Source organism: Spea bombifrons, chromosome 5 (assembly GCF_027358695.1).
Source record: "Spea bombifrons isolate aSpeBom1 chromosome 5, aSpeBom1.2.pri, whole genome shotgun sequence".
Classification (NCBI taxonomy): domain Eukaryota; kingdom Metazoa; phylum Chordata; class Amphibia; order Anura; family Pelobatidae; genus Spea; species Spea bombifrons.
The window spans coordinates 34,192,704-34,212,094 of record NC_071091.1 but is presented as its reverse complement, the minus strand read 5'-3'; the positions used below and the strand labels follow the sequence as shown (position 1 = coordinate 34,212,094).

The 19,391-nt window shown below is 37.4% G+C and overlaps 1 protein-coding gene across 1 annotated transcript in view; it reads right to left on the bottom strand.

The window, feature by feature from the left end:
* CNTNAP2 (contactin associated protein 2) overlaps positions 1 to 13,266 on the bottom strand; it is a 650,026-nt gene extending 636,760 nt beyond the window's left edge. The window contains exon 1 of the mRNA XM_053467334.1: positions 12,558 to 13,266. Coding sequence (XP_053323309.1) covers positions 12,558 to 12,651 — 94 coding nt within the window. The 5' untranslated portion in view covers positions 12,652 to 13,266. The remainder of the gene's footprint in view (positions 1 to 12,557) is intronic.
* Between the last annotated feature and the right edge of the window lie 6,125 nt (positions 13,267 to 19,391).

Below are 19,391 nucleotides of genomic sequence, written 5' to 3'. Positions count from 1 at the left end.
GAGCGCCGGAAATTGACGTCACTTCCGGCGCTCTGCATTACAAGCCGGCACCGGGACCGAACAGGGAGACTCGCCGCAGAGGAGAGAGAGAGAGGGGCGCCGAGCGGGTAAGCGAAAACCACTCGGTGCCCCTCTCTCTCTCCTCCGCTTCAAAAAAAAAACAAAAAAAAGCGCCGCCCCTTCCAAAGTGCCGCCTGGGGCAATTGCCCCAGTCTGCCCCATTATAGGGCCGGCCCTGTAAGTATGCCACTATCATTCGTTCTCTCTTCATAATTCAGGACTCTTAGCCAGTAGACCCCCTACTACTCTATAAGAACACGCCATTTTTTCACAAGACCATGGGAAAACAGGGGCCCACATACAAATACAACCCTCATTGGCATGGATGAGGTGACGTTGGGTTCAATAATTAATGCAGCTGTATGTAGGAAAAACACTTAGAAAAGATTAATACATGTGTTTGTCCACTTGTATGCACAGCTACCTTGTGCTCTGAACAGACACGATGTTGGGATGCAGCAACTTGGTAAGGTGCAGACATACCTGGTAACTTCCCAGGGTACAAAATCTAGAACTCTTTTTGTTCTGAAGGGCTGGCTTCATGTTGGGAAGAGGCTCAGATATTAGTAAGCGGGGAGTAGAAGGGTATGGGCAAGGGTGAGACATGGCCAATTCCCACTCTGACCAGTGAAGGGAGAAACTGATCCACAGATCTAGGGAAGCAGGGCTTAAAGGTCCTATGTTCAAACGGGGGACATATTCCTTCAATTCATAGCTTTTAATTCTTGTAGTCATAAATCACCAATTGACCATGTGATAGTAATTTTGGGTTTTCGTATCACCACTGATTTCATAGTAAATCCCCTCTCAATAATTGCTGTTAGGGGTCCTCAGTAATGGCACATTCTGGGGAGCCAATCCTGGGTACTCCCTAGGTATGGGCATTGGGTTACTTTTTACACATGGTGAGCTGTCAATAAGGGGTGACACTACTATATAAGCAGATAAAGCAGCTGCTAAGGTTCCCTTTGGCTTAAGGGGCTCCATATAGGATGGAGTGAGATACCTATGCATGTGGAACACATTATTATTATTGTTTTATTTGTATAGAGCCACTATGAAAAAAATCTTTGTTAAAATCTGGAGCCATCCCTGATTTAAAATTAAGATATTTTTTTTCTTTTTGGCTGTTTTCAATTGGCCACAAGCTTTTTTCCAAATTAACCCTAGACCACTTTGATCATGTCTTACCTCATCTTGTCTAAAAGGTCTTGTAAATTTAAAATGCGTTAGCGTTATGTATTTGGATCAAAAAGCCTTCTAACAGTCATTTATTTACTATAACTGTTATTAAAATGGCAGCTATATATATATATATATATATATATATATATATATATATATACATTAGTAAATAAAATTCAATAATCCATTGGTAACATTCAATTTTAAATACTCCACAAATCAATTTCTTTAATAAAAACCTTTATATTCACATAGAATATGATATTGTAGTCTTGATTAACGTTACCATGCAATGTAAATTTACTAGTTGTAGCAAACTGACAATTGAAAATGATTTACCTTTTGTGTATTGTTTTGTTCATTTAACCATAAAACAAAAATTGTTCTGCATTACCACTCTAGAATTGTCAAAGGTTCTGTGGAAAAAAAAGCAATCACAGAGGACCAAAATACAGTATTGTGTTTATTCTTGAGATGTCCTACCAATAATTCATTGAGAAGTACAGCTCAGTCACCGAGAGAGTTCAGAGGACTACAACCTTTTAAAATAATACCACAGAGCAATTCACAGACACTAATAATTTCTATCAGGTACTTCAGGCCCGCAGTTAAACATTTCGTTTCTGTACCCCTATGATTTATTGTAAGCGAGAAAGGCCAGAGTTCTATTCCGTGGCATAATGCAAAATGTTTAACCTAACTAGTGTAATCATTCACGTTGCATTACAAGTTCAGTAAGCGGAGATGTAAAAATGATACATTTAAAAAAAATAAAAAAGAGTTTCACTATTATTTAAATTTCCAATTTCCCAGTGAAGAATGTTGGTGTTGCTTAACATGCCTCTTAAAAATACCCCTTGTCAGAATCACTGTATTAATTAATTTATTACCTTTCTATTTTTTCTCTGGGATTGTAGACAGCACAAATAGTTGCTTAACTACAGCATTTTTCTTAAGCCAACTTTTGGGGGAGTCGTTGTGTCTAGGGGCTTGGCTCAGAGACTATTTATTTGCCAGGAACTTGTCAGGAAACAGAGGAAAAAGAGCACAACATGGGTATGGAGTAGGCATGGCCAAACACTGCTCCTCAACCTAGAGAAAGAAGAAGCTGACCTAGAGACCTAGGCAAGAAGAGTTCTACCTGGAGACTCCTGGAGAGTTCTCAGGTATGTGCATGATATCCTTATTAAAAAATAGACAATAAAGCCTGCGGTACTGCGAACACAGTGGACGGGATGAAAATTCCTACATATCGAAAATCTCTTTGTAAACAACATTTTGGGAAGGAAGGATTTTCACCTCGACTGCTTTTTCATGTCCATGGCTAAATTCTGGTTGGGATGAATATATTCCAACCTTACTTAAAGTCAAGTCGGTGCCAAATCGACATGGTATCTATACTACTGTAAACAACAGTGTCGGACACAAATTCTGTATCTTTTAGATTACCTGACATCTGCAATAATGCACAGTATGTACTTTCAACCAATAATTCTTTGCGTAAAGAGCTTATCAGGGTAGAATGATGGTAAAATTGTCTGAAGGACTTCAGGTGAAAATGCCAGTAAAATTGCCTGAAGGGTGTTAGGGCAAAATGCCAGTAAATGTTGCCATTTCAGTGGTGGTGCTAATATAGTTCTCAAACCAGAGTTAAGCTAGACAAAGCCTTACATTTTGGGGGGTAATCATACCCGAGAACTTGCTTGGGCAGGCGACCCAGAGCTCTCCTTCTTGTGAGGAGGCACAAGCTGCACATACACAGGGCTAACCTCAGATTAATATTACTTTTAGTTTTAAATGGGTTGGGAGTTGGAGGAGAACTGGGTGGGAAGTGGCCATGTCTCCCCCACTCCCCCATTTCCACTCCCTGGAAAGAAAGAGGAGAATACTCAGGGAATCAGTGATTCAGCCATAGAGTTGCTAACCACACTGCCGTCCATCAATAACAACTGACTCTAAAATATAACAGGTTGAGGTAATCTTACTGTTTAAACATGATTGCTTTCACTACCATAGCTAATAATGTGCTGGGTCTCTTTAATGCCAGGTCAATAGGTTTTAATTAATGCTAATTAATTTGAGTAATGCGTATTAATTCAATGGGCTGCATCCTATGCAACCATATTCATAAAAATACACAAGCAGAAAAGCCATTATATTTTCACGTGTAATAAAAAGAAAACCTAAATTCTGCATTTTCTGTAAATGTTTACCTTTTGGCTAGAAACATTCTGTCTTCTCTGCTAAACCTCAGTGATTTCATTACCCAAGTTTGTATGTGTTTACATGAAATACAGACACTAAGTTATGCCCTATAAATGTGCAGTTCTGCAATGTGTTCTGTATATTTTTAATTGTTTGTCACTCTAAAATTATTATGTTTCTGTGATTTGCTTGTTCAAACAGCGACACATTATTCCTCACATCATTTGAATTCATCTTAACATGCAACTATTAGCCACATGCCTATACTTGGCAACGAGTGTTATATCATTATTCCTAACCATACTTTATGGCCAATATTCAAAATAAGCAAACAATACCTACCATCTGCTTTGATCACATCACCAAGAATTAGGAGTTTTTTTTTAGTAAATTACAGAATTCAGAGGTTATTGAAGAGATCCCAGGTATGATTATAATTTAACCACAATGTCACCATGTTTCTAAATTAAAAGTACATTTGAAATTGTATGTTTTTTTGGCATCAGTCAATAGACACTTCTCAGATAAACAAATATTAAGATATTAAGGTGATTATGTTTAGTTATTTGTCCCATGGGAGTTAACTTTTACTGTATGCTTGGCTTCATATCATATGTAGTTAACATACATCGTCTATGCGTAGTACCTGTCCACCATACAACTTTCTTGCTTTTTTTAACCCCTTAAGGACAATGGGCGGTCCCTAAACCCATTGAAAACAATGCATTTTGAGCCCGTACATGTACGGGCTGTCATTAAGGGGTTAAAAAAAACGTGTGTGCCACTAGCAGAACATTCACAACAGCACGGAGGCTATATAATGGAACATTTCAGCAACTGTCCAAAAGGCAAGGTTTTCTGCGGCAAGCTTATCATGTTTGACACCTTTTGGAAGATATTCAAGGCTCCGCTAATTGTAGATTTATACACGAGTTATAAACTACATTCATCTCGACAAATGTGACATTTGAGGGTGTTCAACACGGTGTTTGAGTGTTGATGCTTGCCAAAAAAATAGCAGACTGGATTGCCCTTAAATAAAACCATTTTCAGAACAATTGGGTCACTTATTTTTAGATCACACAAAATGGAAAATGGATCACTAACAGCGCTGAGTCATTTCTATAGAGAGGTTTTTTGTGCCACAGTATATTTGTTGCCTAAAACATTTACACAGTATTCTATGTATGTGTATGTACATGTATATCCAGTATATATATATATATATATATATATATATATATATATATATATATATATATATATATATATACATACAAATGTTTGTAAATGCAGACTGCATTGCTAGGCGCTTGATTTTATACACCTGTGGCAATGGGTCTGATTGAAAAACCTGAATTCGATAATTAATAATTAGATATAGTGTGTGTATGTGTATATATACATATACTATATGGACACATGTATTGGGACACACCTCTTCAATATAAAACCAAGCAACTAGCTATGCAGTCTGTATCTGCAAACGTTTAAATGTTCTGAAGAGCTCAGTGAATTCATGAGTGGTACTACGATAGGATGGCACCTTTGCAGTTCGTGAAACTTCATTCCTAATACATATTCAGCTGTAAGTGGTATTATTGAAAAATGGAAGCATTTAGGGACAGCAGCAACTCAGCCACGAAGCAGAAGACCACGTAAAGTCACAGAGCGGGGTCAACGAGTGCTGAGGCGCATGGTGCATAAAAGCTGCATACATAGCTGAACACTTTGTGGAAAGCCTTCCCAGAAAGCCTTCCCAGAAGAGTACAAAGGGGGACCAACTGCATATTAATGTTAATGTATTTAGAATGTGATGTTATAAAACTCCCTGTTGGTGTAATGGTCAGGTGTCCCAATACTTTTGTCCATATTGTGTATATATATATATATATATATATATATATATATATATATACACACACACAGTACTGTGCAAAAGTTTTAGGCAGTTGTGAAAAATGCTGTAAAGTAAGAATTCTTTCCAAAATAGACATGTTAATTGTTAATTGTTACCATTGAACAAAATGCAGAGAGAATGAACATAAGAAAAATAAAAAAAATAATAAAAAATCAAATGACCAGCCTTTCTAGGTACACTTGCACAAAGGTATGAATTTTGTAGGCGTATGATTAAACAATTACACCAAACAGGTGCCAATGATCATCAATTAAATATGTAGGTTGAAATACAATCATTAACTGAAACAGAATCACAGATCACAATAGATTTGATTTGGATTTTTCATCTGTTCACTCATTTTGCATTTTGTTAAATAATTAACCATTTTAAATGATACAAATAAACTATTAACATGTCTATTTTTGAAAGTATCCTTACCTTTTGTTCGCCTCCCTAAAACATTTGCAAAATACTATACATAATGTGAATAGATTATGGACATGTATCAGTGTTTATAAAAAAAAAATTCTAAAAAAAGGGAAGAAATGATGATAGAAAATGATGATGCAAACATTGTAGAATTACATTCCAAACTTGTAAAAAGCTACTTATTGATTGGTAAAAAGTAACCCAGAGAATTTCAAGAAAATCATCAGAAATATTCTGGAAAACTTTCCTAAATTGACCAGGAGCAAGGATCCAATCAGTAAAAATACCATCTGGGTGTTAAATGAACTTGTATTGCAAGTGAAATAACTTCTCTTTTTTTGACTAATAAAAAAAATACAGGAACATACATCACAGGTTTTCAAATTTGTCCATTTGTATGCAGTTTTCCTCTGCATGTAACATATTTCTGTACTGTTTTTAACCCCTTAATGACAAAGCCCGTACATGTACGGGCTCAAAATGCATTGTTTTCAATGGGTTTAGGGACCGTCCATTGTCCTTAATAAAATACTGCACGTTTATATGTAAAAATAAACCAATAAGAAATAGTTATGATTAATCTTAGTATTTAAAAAAAAAATTGTAATTTCTTTGGACTTTTAATATGTTGGTGTCCAAGTGCTAGGCCTTTGAGAGACAAAATGTGTTAATAAGAAAATCAATCTAAATACAAAACCATTTAAAATGCAACATTTATTATAGAATGCTTTGCTCTTAAACAAACTGCTTGCATGTTCTGTTCCACTCCTGTGAGCTACAACGAGCAGCTAGAAGCTTCTTCCAGATGGAGGATATAGTGGCAATGGGTCATTAAGTTAAATCACTAGATTATTTCTGTTACCACAGTTCAGATGGAGAGGGTTCTACAATATTAAAGTATATGCAATGCTCATGAGAGCAAATCCATTTTTTTGTGCCCATATCCTAAGGTCTGCCAAGGTCTGCCAGTCATGAGTGAAGTGGCTGTCGATGTGTCGGGAAATCAAACTAGGAAAGAAACATAAATAAATGAAAATAAACATGGGATGACAAAAAATCATAAAGAAACATAAAATAATCGCTAAGTTCCGATTTGATGTGCGAACACAACCATAATTGTAAAATAAAAAAATAACACTGATCACTCATTGTGAAGGACTTTGCAAATTGATTTCAAACTCCTGGAAATGCACCCATCAGTCAATGTCTAAGTGATGTTTGTGAAAGATCAGGCATTGAAAATATTGAAAGCACTGCAGTGCTGACTCTCTGACAGTTGGAGCGGCTAAAACTCATTAGCGTCCTACTTCCATACATGTATTTGACAAATGATGAGCACAGCTGACAAATATGGCCCGTGAGCATGTGTTCAGTAAGTTTTCTTCAAACTATTGTAACTATTGTGAATGAGGACCAAAATATAAGTATGATTGCAAGTGTGCTTGAGTGAAAATGTAACTATTTATTCCAGAATAAATGTTTGAAGTATACGATGAGCAGCAAACAGGAAGAATTATCCAAAACATTTCCATTCATTGAATTTACTACATATAGTAGACCGTCAATACATCTATTATTCCCTAAGTTCAGTTAATATATATATGCCTGACTTTAGCATATATGAAAGTACAAGCAACATTTAAACAAGGTCCTAGTGCACCTTAAGATGAACTATTTTAACTGCTACAAAATCGTTATAATGAGACTAACCTTCCCATATGTATATAATTGTATACATTGAAAGTAGCAGATTGGAGGCAGACAATGAGATGTAAAGAAATACAGAACGAATAGAATGGAAAAAATAGCCCAGAAGCAATTGACTATGGCTAGCTTTTATAATGGTACTTGCCATTTGGGTGTTTTCTCATTAACACATTTAATAAAATATAGTGTGGTTTGTGGGCCACTGAGGAATATTCCATTGGTTGCTATGGCGATGATGCCGCCTTTCAAACTTTGCCTCAGAATCCCTACCTAAAAAGAACCCCTAGGATGTTTAGCTGGGATGTGTGTGCTTTGATCAGAAAACAAGCAAACGTGTGAGCTAGCACACAAGCAACACTATTTTTAATAACTTAATTACTTAATCCTCTTAAGAGAATTTGAAAATGTTAAAAAAGCCTACATACGGAGAGAAAGTGTTCCTTCTCCCAATACATTTTAAGAAAATAGTCTCTTGAAGGATACCTCCTGTCATTGATATTGGAGTAGAGTATTTAATCTGCTTGTATCTAATGTTTGATACATCTACAAGACTTATTGTATATATATATATATACAGAGTACCATATATATATATATATATATATATATATATATATATATATATATATATATATATATGTGTACATATATAAGTACATACATCAAAAGTGTATACATCAAAAGTGATCAGGGAATACCACAGTGTGTAGTAGATAAATGGTAATTATTTTAAAGTTAGAGCCTAAATGCAGTAGGGGCCTATGTGCTATAAAATGCACTGCTTGCATGAGGAGAATAGGAGTATATTCTCTTTAAGTGTATACAATGCTAATGTCTTTAATGCTTTCTTGTGAAACTTTCCTTTGTGTTTGGCAGGGCTCTTAAAGCATTCTTATATGTGCAACCTTTATTTTAATTATGCTGTGTGGCATTGTCTGCCAATGGCCTTTCCTATTCAAGTTTTTCATCATATATTATACTGTACTGTAGATTTCTACCTAGGTGAATAGTATGTAAGTGTTAGTACAGAGGTTGTTCTATCCATCATATCCATATATCTAACTTCAAGGTTCTAACAAAGCAGTTTTCGATACAACAGAACTGGCGATTCTTCAGTTATTTATGTAGGTTTACAATCGACATACATTAGTTCCAGTTTAACCTTGGATTTATTTGTTGCAAACACAATGCCATGTAAATGCAATAACGGTTGTATAGCTGAATTACAAACTCTTTACACATAAGTTTTAGTCTACATTGGTACCATGTAAGAAGAAAGCCTAACGGAAAATGGGAATAATTTCTATGAAAAAAAAAAAAATTGCTCTGTAGCCTACACATATATATGAATTAATATCCATTTTAAGGATATCTCTCTCTCCCCCCCTCTCTCTGTATATATATATTGTCCCATACACTAATATGAGGGAATAACACACAGTAAAGTACTTTGTAAGTACATTAAAATGCATTCTATACACCATGCAAAAAAAGTCCAAGTTTCAAGTCTGTATTTGCTGCATGCGTCTATTGCACAAGGCAGCGCTGGAGCTGGCTGGCAGAGAATGCATACTGGAACAAAGTAAATGCATTTACACCCTGAAAATGCGTAGAAGGAGACCCATCCATACATTTACACTATTAATTTAAAGGTGAAACGCAGCTATCATACACATTAAAGTGCCTGTGATGGCTCCAGCATCCCTTTAATATAGCCCTGCCTTGGTGCTTCTTAGTAATCATAGCAAAATTCCCAATAGAGGACATAATTGCTTTTGTTCATATTAGAAACAAATTCAGCCCATCATGCCTGCCTCTTTTTACCTGCTTAAGAGTCTCAAATCTTAATCAGTCCTTGGTCTCGTCTAAGAATTAGAGGCCAGATCAACAAACATGTTAATGTATCTATATAGATCTTTACATTTAGATCATCAGATTGTAAGGTCTGGAAGGTCGAGACCCTCCACATATTAGTACTATTTTGGGTTTTCTCCATCAAGAGTTCTCCGATTCCAAAACAGAAGCGCATGAATGACTTCCAGTTGTCCGTGAGTTATGGTAGTGCTGCTTGAAGACAATAGTGGAGTCATGAACTTTTGCTTAAATCAAAAGCAATGCTTTTAAGCACCTCACCCATCACGCACGGCTCACAGCTGCACTTCACGGTACTTACTGAACAGAAGGAAGGCAAATTGTGAAAAGTCAGCATTTACATTAGAGGTCTACTGTGACTTTCTGCAGCCTGACTCCTACACTGCAAATTGCTATATCTACTTGAGTAGGAAACTACAGAGGAAATGCTGAAATACGGATATTATGCAGACAGCTTCCAGTTCCAAGATATTGATTTTATTCTTAAATGAAAATGCTCTACCTTTGGTGCCTCCTTAGATGCGTATTATAAATATATATTACTCTATATTATATTATTAGCTTTTGTAACACTTTATGATCCACTGGAAAATTTAAAGGCAACGCAAATATTTTAATAAACAGAGCGTGCCACTTTTTGTCTAGTGATGACCTCTCCTGGCTGAGATGATCATTATAGCCTGTTATAGTTCTGAGAATAAAACCGACAGTGTGTATTTTGAAGTAAATAATGGTAAAAAAAATGCAATTTTAATTTAAAAAAAAACAAACAATTGGAGCCATGAACAAAATAATGAAATATTATATTATCAGTGTAACCAATTATCAATTTAGAAATGAAAGGGTAGATTAAGTTTTTTTGTATGACTGTGTTATATATATATATATATATATATATATATATATATATATATATATATATACATACCTCTACAGTAAACATATTGCTGAAATTAGCTTTTTTAATGCATTTTAAAATAAATTGTTAGTAGTTCGCCTTGCATTATGCATGTGTGCAGTGAAGCAATTGAATAGTGGATGTGCCTACATATGAGAGTAAGTATTGATTTTACAATCCCATTAAGGCAATACCTACAGACAGGTTTTAAATGGGATTATGTTACATGCAAATTTAAAAATACTGGTTGGTATTTGTTCATCGAAACGGATACAGTAAAGTCCACGGTGCCTGAAATATTGCGTTCAGCAAGAATACAGATAATGGATTGAAGAACTCTACAAAATTGTTTTTGGTTCTGTGTAACCCTCGCAAAATTTTCATCAAGACTGTATTAACTATTGAGACATATTGAAGGGAATATACACCCCTTCCCCGTTATGTGAATTATTGATGGACAATCTTCAATAACACAATACAGTGACACAACTTATTCTGCTTAATTATAGCTTTAATTAGCAAATACACGTTTTGAATCAAGTAGACATAAGAAAAACCAAGAAAGAATTGCTGTGTCAATTTAAAACCACATTGTAGCATAGACTGTAATAATCAACAGAAACCAAAGCATGGAACTTTTCCATTCACATGTCTTTTGTCCAGTACCTGATGTTGACTGATAACTGCAAGGAAAGCAGCATTTTATACTGACACATATATCAGTGGGTACTGAGAAAAAAACCATCCAAGTTACTCTTCCTAGTGTGCCACTGGGTTGACCATTGGGGCTGAAAAGGTTGAAAATCCATATGCTTGTTATATGATCTCTATTGCTCAATCATCCTTTAATATTTTATTGAATGTTAGAATGGAGCATGTATAGTTGCATTTAATCTCCCCTGGTATGTTGTCAATGCTTAAATATTAAACACCTAAAAATATTATTATATTTATATGTTGATCCTTATATACAAATATTTGTAACACTAAACTAATAAAAAATTGGGTTATGCTTTTTAAGGAAAGCTGTCTAGTAAAACTTATTGGTTTTAGAGGTAAAATTAAACTATTCAGGTGCATGTTTAACTTGGATGGAGTCAACTAAATCAGTCCAGACAGACCTATGTAGCCACCCCCCCCCCCCCAATAAGCACCTACAACAGTAGAATACAACAGAGCAGTTTCACAGCGACTAGATGCACCCATTTAAGGAATTTACAGGACTAAACGTCAGTAATTATTAATGGTCAACTGAGAGTCCATTAGTGATAATCTGCATTGTAGACTCATGCGTTGATGTACCTTATTGCTTTTCAATCAACCACAAGGGAAACATGCTGTTACTGTCACAGCCACCCACTTGGGCTGAACATGGTTATAGACAACAATCTGAATTATACACCTTCATTCACCCTGATCAGTTAAAGTTCTTGGATGAATCCCAAAGTCAACAAATAAACTAAAACAGCAAATAGGCAATTTACTTAAATTCATAGGCACAACCATCAGTATGTTTCTCCTTCAATAATTCACTGGTGTACACCCAACTACAGAAAAGTTGAAGTCCTGAGTTGTATAATGTGCATTATTATACCTGCACAGTTCTTATATCTAATTTCTAAAGGGCATATTCGACTATAGTCAAGGTTTCATACAGAGAAATTAAAAGAATATATTTTAACACATTCTGTAGCTAATTGGGATAGTATGTATACACAGTGAACTTTTTTTCACTTGCATCTGATGTAGATCAATCAGGAAATAAGTGAGTGATGCATCTCAATGTAATTTACTATATCTAAAGCTTCTTGGATTCAGAGGCTGATCCATCTTGTACATTTTAGCTTTATTTATTTGTTTCATTTCATTTGGCTCATAAAGGCTCAAACTTGTATTAAATTTATCCAAGGGCGTCTAAGTCAATCACAAATGTAATTAATAATAAAAGCTGTGGATGCCAAGCATTAGCTGATTTTATCTAGGGCTAATATTTAATCAGACAACTCAAATAGTGAAATTAAACTAAGCAAAGGTTTGTATGGCTGATTAAAACTACCAAGGGTAAACAATCAGAGCACAAAAAGATACCATGCAAAGGATATACTGCACAACTTTCAAGAAAGGCCAACTCTTAAGATGTTCAACTGTGTGCCTGGAGGCAACTCCTAATACAGTGTTAACCTTCTGAATCAGATTAAAGCTCTGATCATGGAGATATGTAACCTTTGCGATGTTGCTAGTAGCAGTGAAGAACAACAAGTGAAGAAGTGGGATAGTGAAGCAGTGTGATAGACTTACGGGATGCAGGGGTGGCACTCAAGGCTCTGCAGCAGATGCAGCACAAAATCCCCAAGAAAAAAGCAGCACCCCAGGCTCTGCAGATCCAAACCATGTCTTCTTAACGCTTCCAGGTTAATATCCAGGATAACACTGTGACTGTCCCACTGTGTTTTCTTGCGAAGAATTGATGGCTTAGGAGTGTCAAGGAGTGTATTCTTAAAGAAGGTGAGGGAGGGATGGAGAAGTGCTTTTCTCCTCTTCTTTTCTCAAGAATAACAATACCCACCCACCACTTATACTTCCTTGGACCCTATTTTAGTTGTTCCTCTTCCTTAACATTTATGTAAGCTAACTTGCTCTGCATTGAAGAATCAAATCATGATGAGTGAAAGGAACAGAAGGAGAGGCTGATACAGCCGGAAAGGCTGGTCCAAGGAAATAGCTGTGTATCTTACAAGGAAAATCCTGGTCATGTGCAAAGCAGGTTAGGATAAGGAATGAAGCAAGCAGAGGATGTTAACTGTGGTCCTGATGGTGCCTCTGCAGTTGGGTCCTTCCCTCTACACAGATTGGAACAGCCTTAGCTTAGATGCAGGCAGGCATACTGTATATATATGCACCCACACAGCAGGGCAGGCAAGCTGAAGACACCCCCCATACACACATTCACAAGCAGAGTGCTGTGTTTATTCAGCTTCCTTAGAGGAAACACAGACACAGCACTGCAGCAGCAGTAGCTCATAAAGCATCCACTCCTCCTGACCCTCGCCAGCTCCGATGAGCTTATCCAGAAACTGTGTTAATTCTGCAGTCTTGCTTTTAAATGCAAATGCAAAAGGAGCAGGAACATTTTCAGGCTGAACGTGGACGGATTGTGTCAGAACCCTGTGTTCTTTTAATCTCTGCACCAGCTCCTGCAGGCTGATGGAAAGGGGGGGAGGGGATATATTAAAAGGCTGATCAGGGGAGAGTCAGGGATGCTTGGGTTACTGGCTGCAGTTCACTTTATCGCCACTAGGAGGCTCTTTACCCATAACCTGCTAGGTTTGAATCAGTTTCTGTAAAGTACATAATGAATTGTAAATCTAAAAAAATGCACATTGCAGTTAACAAAAACCTTTAGTTAGACCAATATATAGTTTTTATGTATGCTGCCTCTTATGGTATTGGTTCATAGGCACAAGTCAATATTGTTTTGCAAATTATTTTATGGTATTGTTTTGAATGGTTTGATTGTTTATTGAAAGTAAATAATTTGTCCCTCTTGGTGTTAAGGGTGTCCGTGATGGCTTGTCCCTAGTGGATATAATGCCTTTTATTACATAGTGATAAACATACATACAATGTTGCTTTATGATAAGGTGAAAGTTAGGGCAAGGTAATTTAGTTCAGGTTCAAATCAGAATGACATGCATTTTTCATTTATGGGAATCAGGATTTAAATGATTGGCATCAATAATTATATATTGCCAAGTTTGCAGTTGTACACATTTATTGTCAGTGGGCAAATGCATATGCATTTGTGTATGTATATGAATAAATATGGTATTATTGTGTGATGTGTATTGTGTGATTGTTATACATGTTGCTATATACTTGGCGTGTGCATGTATTGTAGATTATTCCCTTTTTAAAAATTTAGTTTTTTGGGGGGGTTCACTTTTGTTTTATCAACCAGTATATGTATTAATATAAGCCTAGGAATGTCAGGAACTCAGTATTTGAATGAAATACGGATCTTAAAAGCCAAAAAAAGCTTTAGCTCGGTTTCCTTAAACCTGAATACGGGCATGGGAAACACTGTCCTGAAACACAGTGTGCAATTAAAGCTTTGTTCTACTTAGACAAAACATTAATTGTACTCAATGGTATGTTAAGCAAATAAACTTTAGAAGACCAGCCAAGTTAGTCTTTCCTCTGAATGAAACATAGACTTTTAAGAAACATTTTCCATTTCTATTTGTATCTGCTTTTGTGTCACATGACAATAGGGTGACCACATTGGCCATGTTTTTCAAGACACGTATAATTTTTATATGTTGCTGACCAGCCCAGATAAAGTGCTGCCATGGAGGCCCTCGTGGTATTCCTTACCAGATTGAGCTACCTGGATTTCTACACTGGTAGATACATTAACCCCTTAAGGACAATGGGTGGTCCCAAAACTCATTGAAAACAATGCATGTACGGGCTTTGTCATTTAGGGGGTTAATATGCTGCATTATTTATGTTACTTGGTAATGAAGACACACACAGTCATTGTCTTTCCAAATCTCCAAAACTGGAGATCCACTGCCAGGCATCCATGACTATGGTATCCAAACTGTTGGACAAATGTTGGATTACATTGTTTCTGGTCGCACAGATCTTCAGAATTTGAGGTGGTCTGCATACTCTCAGGTAGGAAATAGGTAGTGATAGATCTATGGGTGATCTATCTTGTGGGTGAGCAACCTACAACAATACAAGCATCCTAGGAACCTGCAGCCAGTGTCTCTGCGTGTAGCTATTGCCTATGTAGTACACCTCTGTTGCAGTCCAGCTTTTGACCAACAGTTTGGAGCGTTGGAACAAAATAAGACTTCTATATTAAGAAGAGTGGTAGAAAAAATATGCAAAGGAGACAGGTAGGCATAGAAACATAGATATGAGTTCCTGATAAGTCTTATATGGACTTATTTTGCCTATTTAAAAGTCAGTTTGTTTATGAGCAAAGTATTGCAGCATTCTGATTAAGTGCCAAATCCATGTTATTTGAAGTGGCATGTTAATGCTATACTGTATTCAACGTCCTTAAATCCATACAACACAAACAAGTCATGTTTGAGGGGTACAGTGCTGTGAAAGTATTTGCTCCTTCCAAATTTCTTGTATGTTTGCATATTTGTTACACTTGTTACACTTAAATGTTTCAGAGGAAAAATTTTTCTTCGCAGCCTTATGTGATTGGCCCTTACTTACTAGATCAACCATTTAACCAAATGGAAAACTTGGAATAAAGGAGATCCTTCCCAGTAGTGGTCAGCCTAAATTCCTCTAAGAGCATATCGGCGACTTATCCAGGAGGTCACAAAAAAACCTGACATTTAAAGAACTGCTTGTCCACACAGTGTTCACCATTCCACAATATGAATGAGATGCTGCCAAATATATCTTGATGACCGCCTAGACTTTTGGGATAATATTCAGTGGAAATATCAGTCAAAAGTGGAACTTTTTGGAAGACATGGGCCCTGTTACATTTGGAGTAAAGATATGTGAGACATGTGAGATATCTCACATATCTCACCTCCAAAACTACCACCTCCAGCCACCTCACCCTTCTATCTGATCCCTCAGCCTCTAACTGCCCCCTTAAGCTGCCATATTTCTCCCAACTTCCTCATTTCCTCATCTGTACCCTTCAGCCACCTCAGACTCCTACGTGCCCACTGACCCACTGCCCTACTCAGCAGCTTCAGCCCCTTACACGTGGGTTGTTTGTTGCTTAGAAACCACCCAATTGATTGGTATTCTGGCCAGGTAAGAGGTGCAGAGACACTTTTCTTTCTCCTTGAATCCATCTTCATTATCCTGGGCTCTTGGAGTACTTCCACAAAGGGCGTTCCCTTGCGGACAGCCTCTTCCCATTCCTCCAGTTGGAAGACAAACTTCCAGGGTGTGCCTGGAGGCTTTGCCTTCTTGCAGAAGTTCACAGAGAAGTGGATGAAGAAAAAAAAAGACACATGGAGAAGCGGATGAAGAAAAAAGACAGAAGAACAAGACGAGGCAAGAGTAGAAGCATAGCTACTGGAAACGAGACAGGGAAACTGAAGTGGTCAAAGGAGAAGGTAGGGAGATATGGAGAGAACATAAGAGAGTGTGAATGAGAGCATGAGAGGGCAAAAGTAAGTGTGAGTGAAAGTAACAACGAAAAGCAAAGTAACCAGTGCGGGGAACTCTCCTGCGATGGACGCAGACAACCCCCGCTGCTAACCGCACCTCCTTCCGGCTGCAGCGGAAGTTGCCTACACGAATCGCGTAGAGTCTAACCGCTGCCCCAACTACACACCAGGGAGTCAGAACACTGGTAAGTTTGGGTGTGTGTGTGTGTTAAATCGGGGGCACCGCAGTATGTATATTTAGTGTGCAAATTTAGTGTATATAATAGTGTGGTATATTTCGGTCACATTTACCATAACATTGTAGTATTCTTTACACGGAATCTATTGACACTCCGGGAAGGTAAAATCCTACATTAAGAGACTTTTGCTTACACAGAGTGTAATTCACTTTTTCAGCATAGCCAGTTATGTTTCTTCACCTGGGACCCTTGTACAAGTACTAGGCAATTCATGTCTGCCTCGCTGAGATTTATCTGGCTATTGTTATGCCGATGACTGGTTTGTGTTTTTTGACCATTTTTATTAGGATATTTCTTCTCTTTTCTATCCGTAAGACATTGGCTGACATGATACTCTTCTACTTACTTGAATGTATTTGAGTATAAGCAGAGTAAATCATTTATTCAGGTATTATAAGTCTGAGATCTGCAAACATAACGGGACTTTGGTCATCATACATCTGATACATTAGTTTATCTATTTCTTCTTAAGTTCAAGACAGCAACAATCACATCACAGGCTAAAACAGGCCAACAAATATGGTAAGGGTGTTGTATATGTGCCATGTTATGTAAATAATTGGCATTATTTTGTTCTTTTTATGCAATATATGTTAGGTAAATTAGACATGAATGCCTTCCCATGACAGTGGAGGGCATTTTGGATCACAAATAACTAGTAGCATCTAGTATAAGTTTGGTCAGAACAAAAGAATTGAGGTAATTAAGGTGTTCTCATAAACAAGGCCTTTGGATTTGGCCAGATGTAGAAGACACTTGAACCCTACTAATTATCATGTGCTATTGGGGTTCTGATTAAGCATTACTTACAGCTTGATGATGCACTTTAATGTATAGGCTGTGTGGTCCATTTTAAATTTTGTGGTGTCTCTCACAAATGCATGGGATCTGCAGAATCCTCCTGTAATGGGAAACATGGGCTCACGACACAAGCTTGGGCACAAAACAGACTCATGTTTATCAGTGGAAAGCAAAGGCCACTAAGGTTATAAGGACAAACTGGTTCGCTTATCACTATCTATGACCAATAGGGCTTTGGAGGACCTCTTGGGAGCAATGCAATGGTTTGGGGCACAGAGGGGACCGGGAGATTGTCACATAGACACAGGGGCTCATGGGAACAATTCAGAGTGTGGGGCACAGAGTGGACCTGAGGATGGTCACAGACACCAGGGGCTCATGGGAACAAGGGATCACTGGGTATGGGCAAAAGTATAACTACATGAATACACAGCAAATTATACATACAATTATACATAAATACATGTTAACAATTGAAATGAAAATATTCTCAAACAAATATAGCCAGTATAATAACAGGACCCAGCTAAATGCCCTGCAGGAAATGTGTTTGGTTAAGCATACTTTCTTCTAGTCAGCTCTAGCACTGGCTCAGCAAAAACTGTGTCTGGGAGTCTGAAGGGCTATATTTCATTTAATTGCAGTGGGCAAACCTTTACTTTTTGGCCCACATGCTTTTTTAGTCACGCAATTCAAGACATCTTACAGATCTCAACTGATGTTTTTCCTTTTCTAAAAAAAGTGCAAGCATCTTACTGCACTCAAGTAAAAGTAGGGTAGGGTGGGTAGGGGTGGTGAGTAGGGGAAGGGGAGAGGGTAGATAGTGGGTAAGGGAGAGGGTAGATAGTGGGTGGTGGAGAGGGTAGATCGTTGGTACGGGGAGATGGTAGATAGTGGGTAGGGGGAGAGGGTGGATAGTGGGTAGGGGGAGAGGGTAGATAGTGGGTAGGGGAGGGAGAGGGGTACTAAAGTGATAAGGGAGGCAGAGGGGGAAGAAAGTGAAAAGGGAGGGAAAGTGGGTAGATAGAAAGGGGGACAGAGGGTAGAAAATGTGTAAGGGAAGGAGCGGGGGTAAATAGTGAGAAATGGGGGAGTAGTGAGAAAGAGGGTAGTTAGAATATTGAAATAAAGAGTGTGAATGAGTGAGTATGAATTAATGTGTGGATGAATTGTCTGAATGAGGGAGAGACTTATTTAATGTGTAAATGAATTGTCTGAATGAGGGAGAGAATTAATGAATTTGTCAGAATGTATTAATGAATATAAGTAAATGATTTGTGTGAATGTGTGAGAGAATAAATGATTGTGTGAATGAATTATGTGAATGAAAGTGTGAATTAGTGATTTACTGTAAAAGTGTTTGTGTGTATCAGTTGTATTATTGTGGAAAGACAAAACACAAGCAGGGTGTTGGAGCCATGGGGACCAAGATGGCTCAGGCAGGGTGTTTATGGGACAAAGATGGCACAGGTCTGGTTGTTTGGGGACAAAGTTGACTCGTGTTGGGCTGTTTGGGGCAAGTCCTATGTGTATAATTTGGGTTGGCTTTGGGATGTGCACTCTGTGATATGTGCCTGTGATTTAGGGGTTTTAACTATACTTTTAATGCTGAGTTTTTATGTGAATTCCAATTGATCTATATCTGCAAAGCTGGGTTTTTGTGTTATTCTGTAGATCCATATCTGCTATGCTATGTTTCCATACATTATTATTGTATACCTCCAAATACAGAATTTGTATGTCTGATTCTGTTTATTTGATCTATACCTTCAGTGCGGAGTTCACAAGTGAATTTCAATTGATCTATACATGCAAAGCTGGGTTTGTGTAATAACGTGTTGATCTAAAGCTGCTATCGGCATCAGGGTCTAATGTTTATATATATGGGCAGCAGGGTCTAATATTAATACATATCTGCAGCAGGGTCT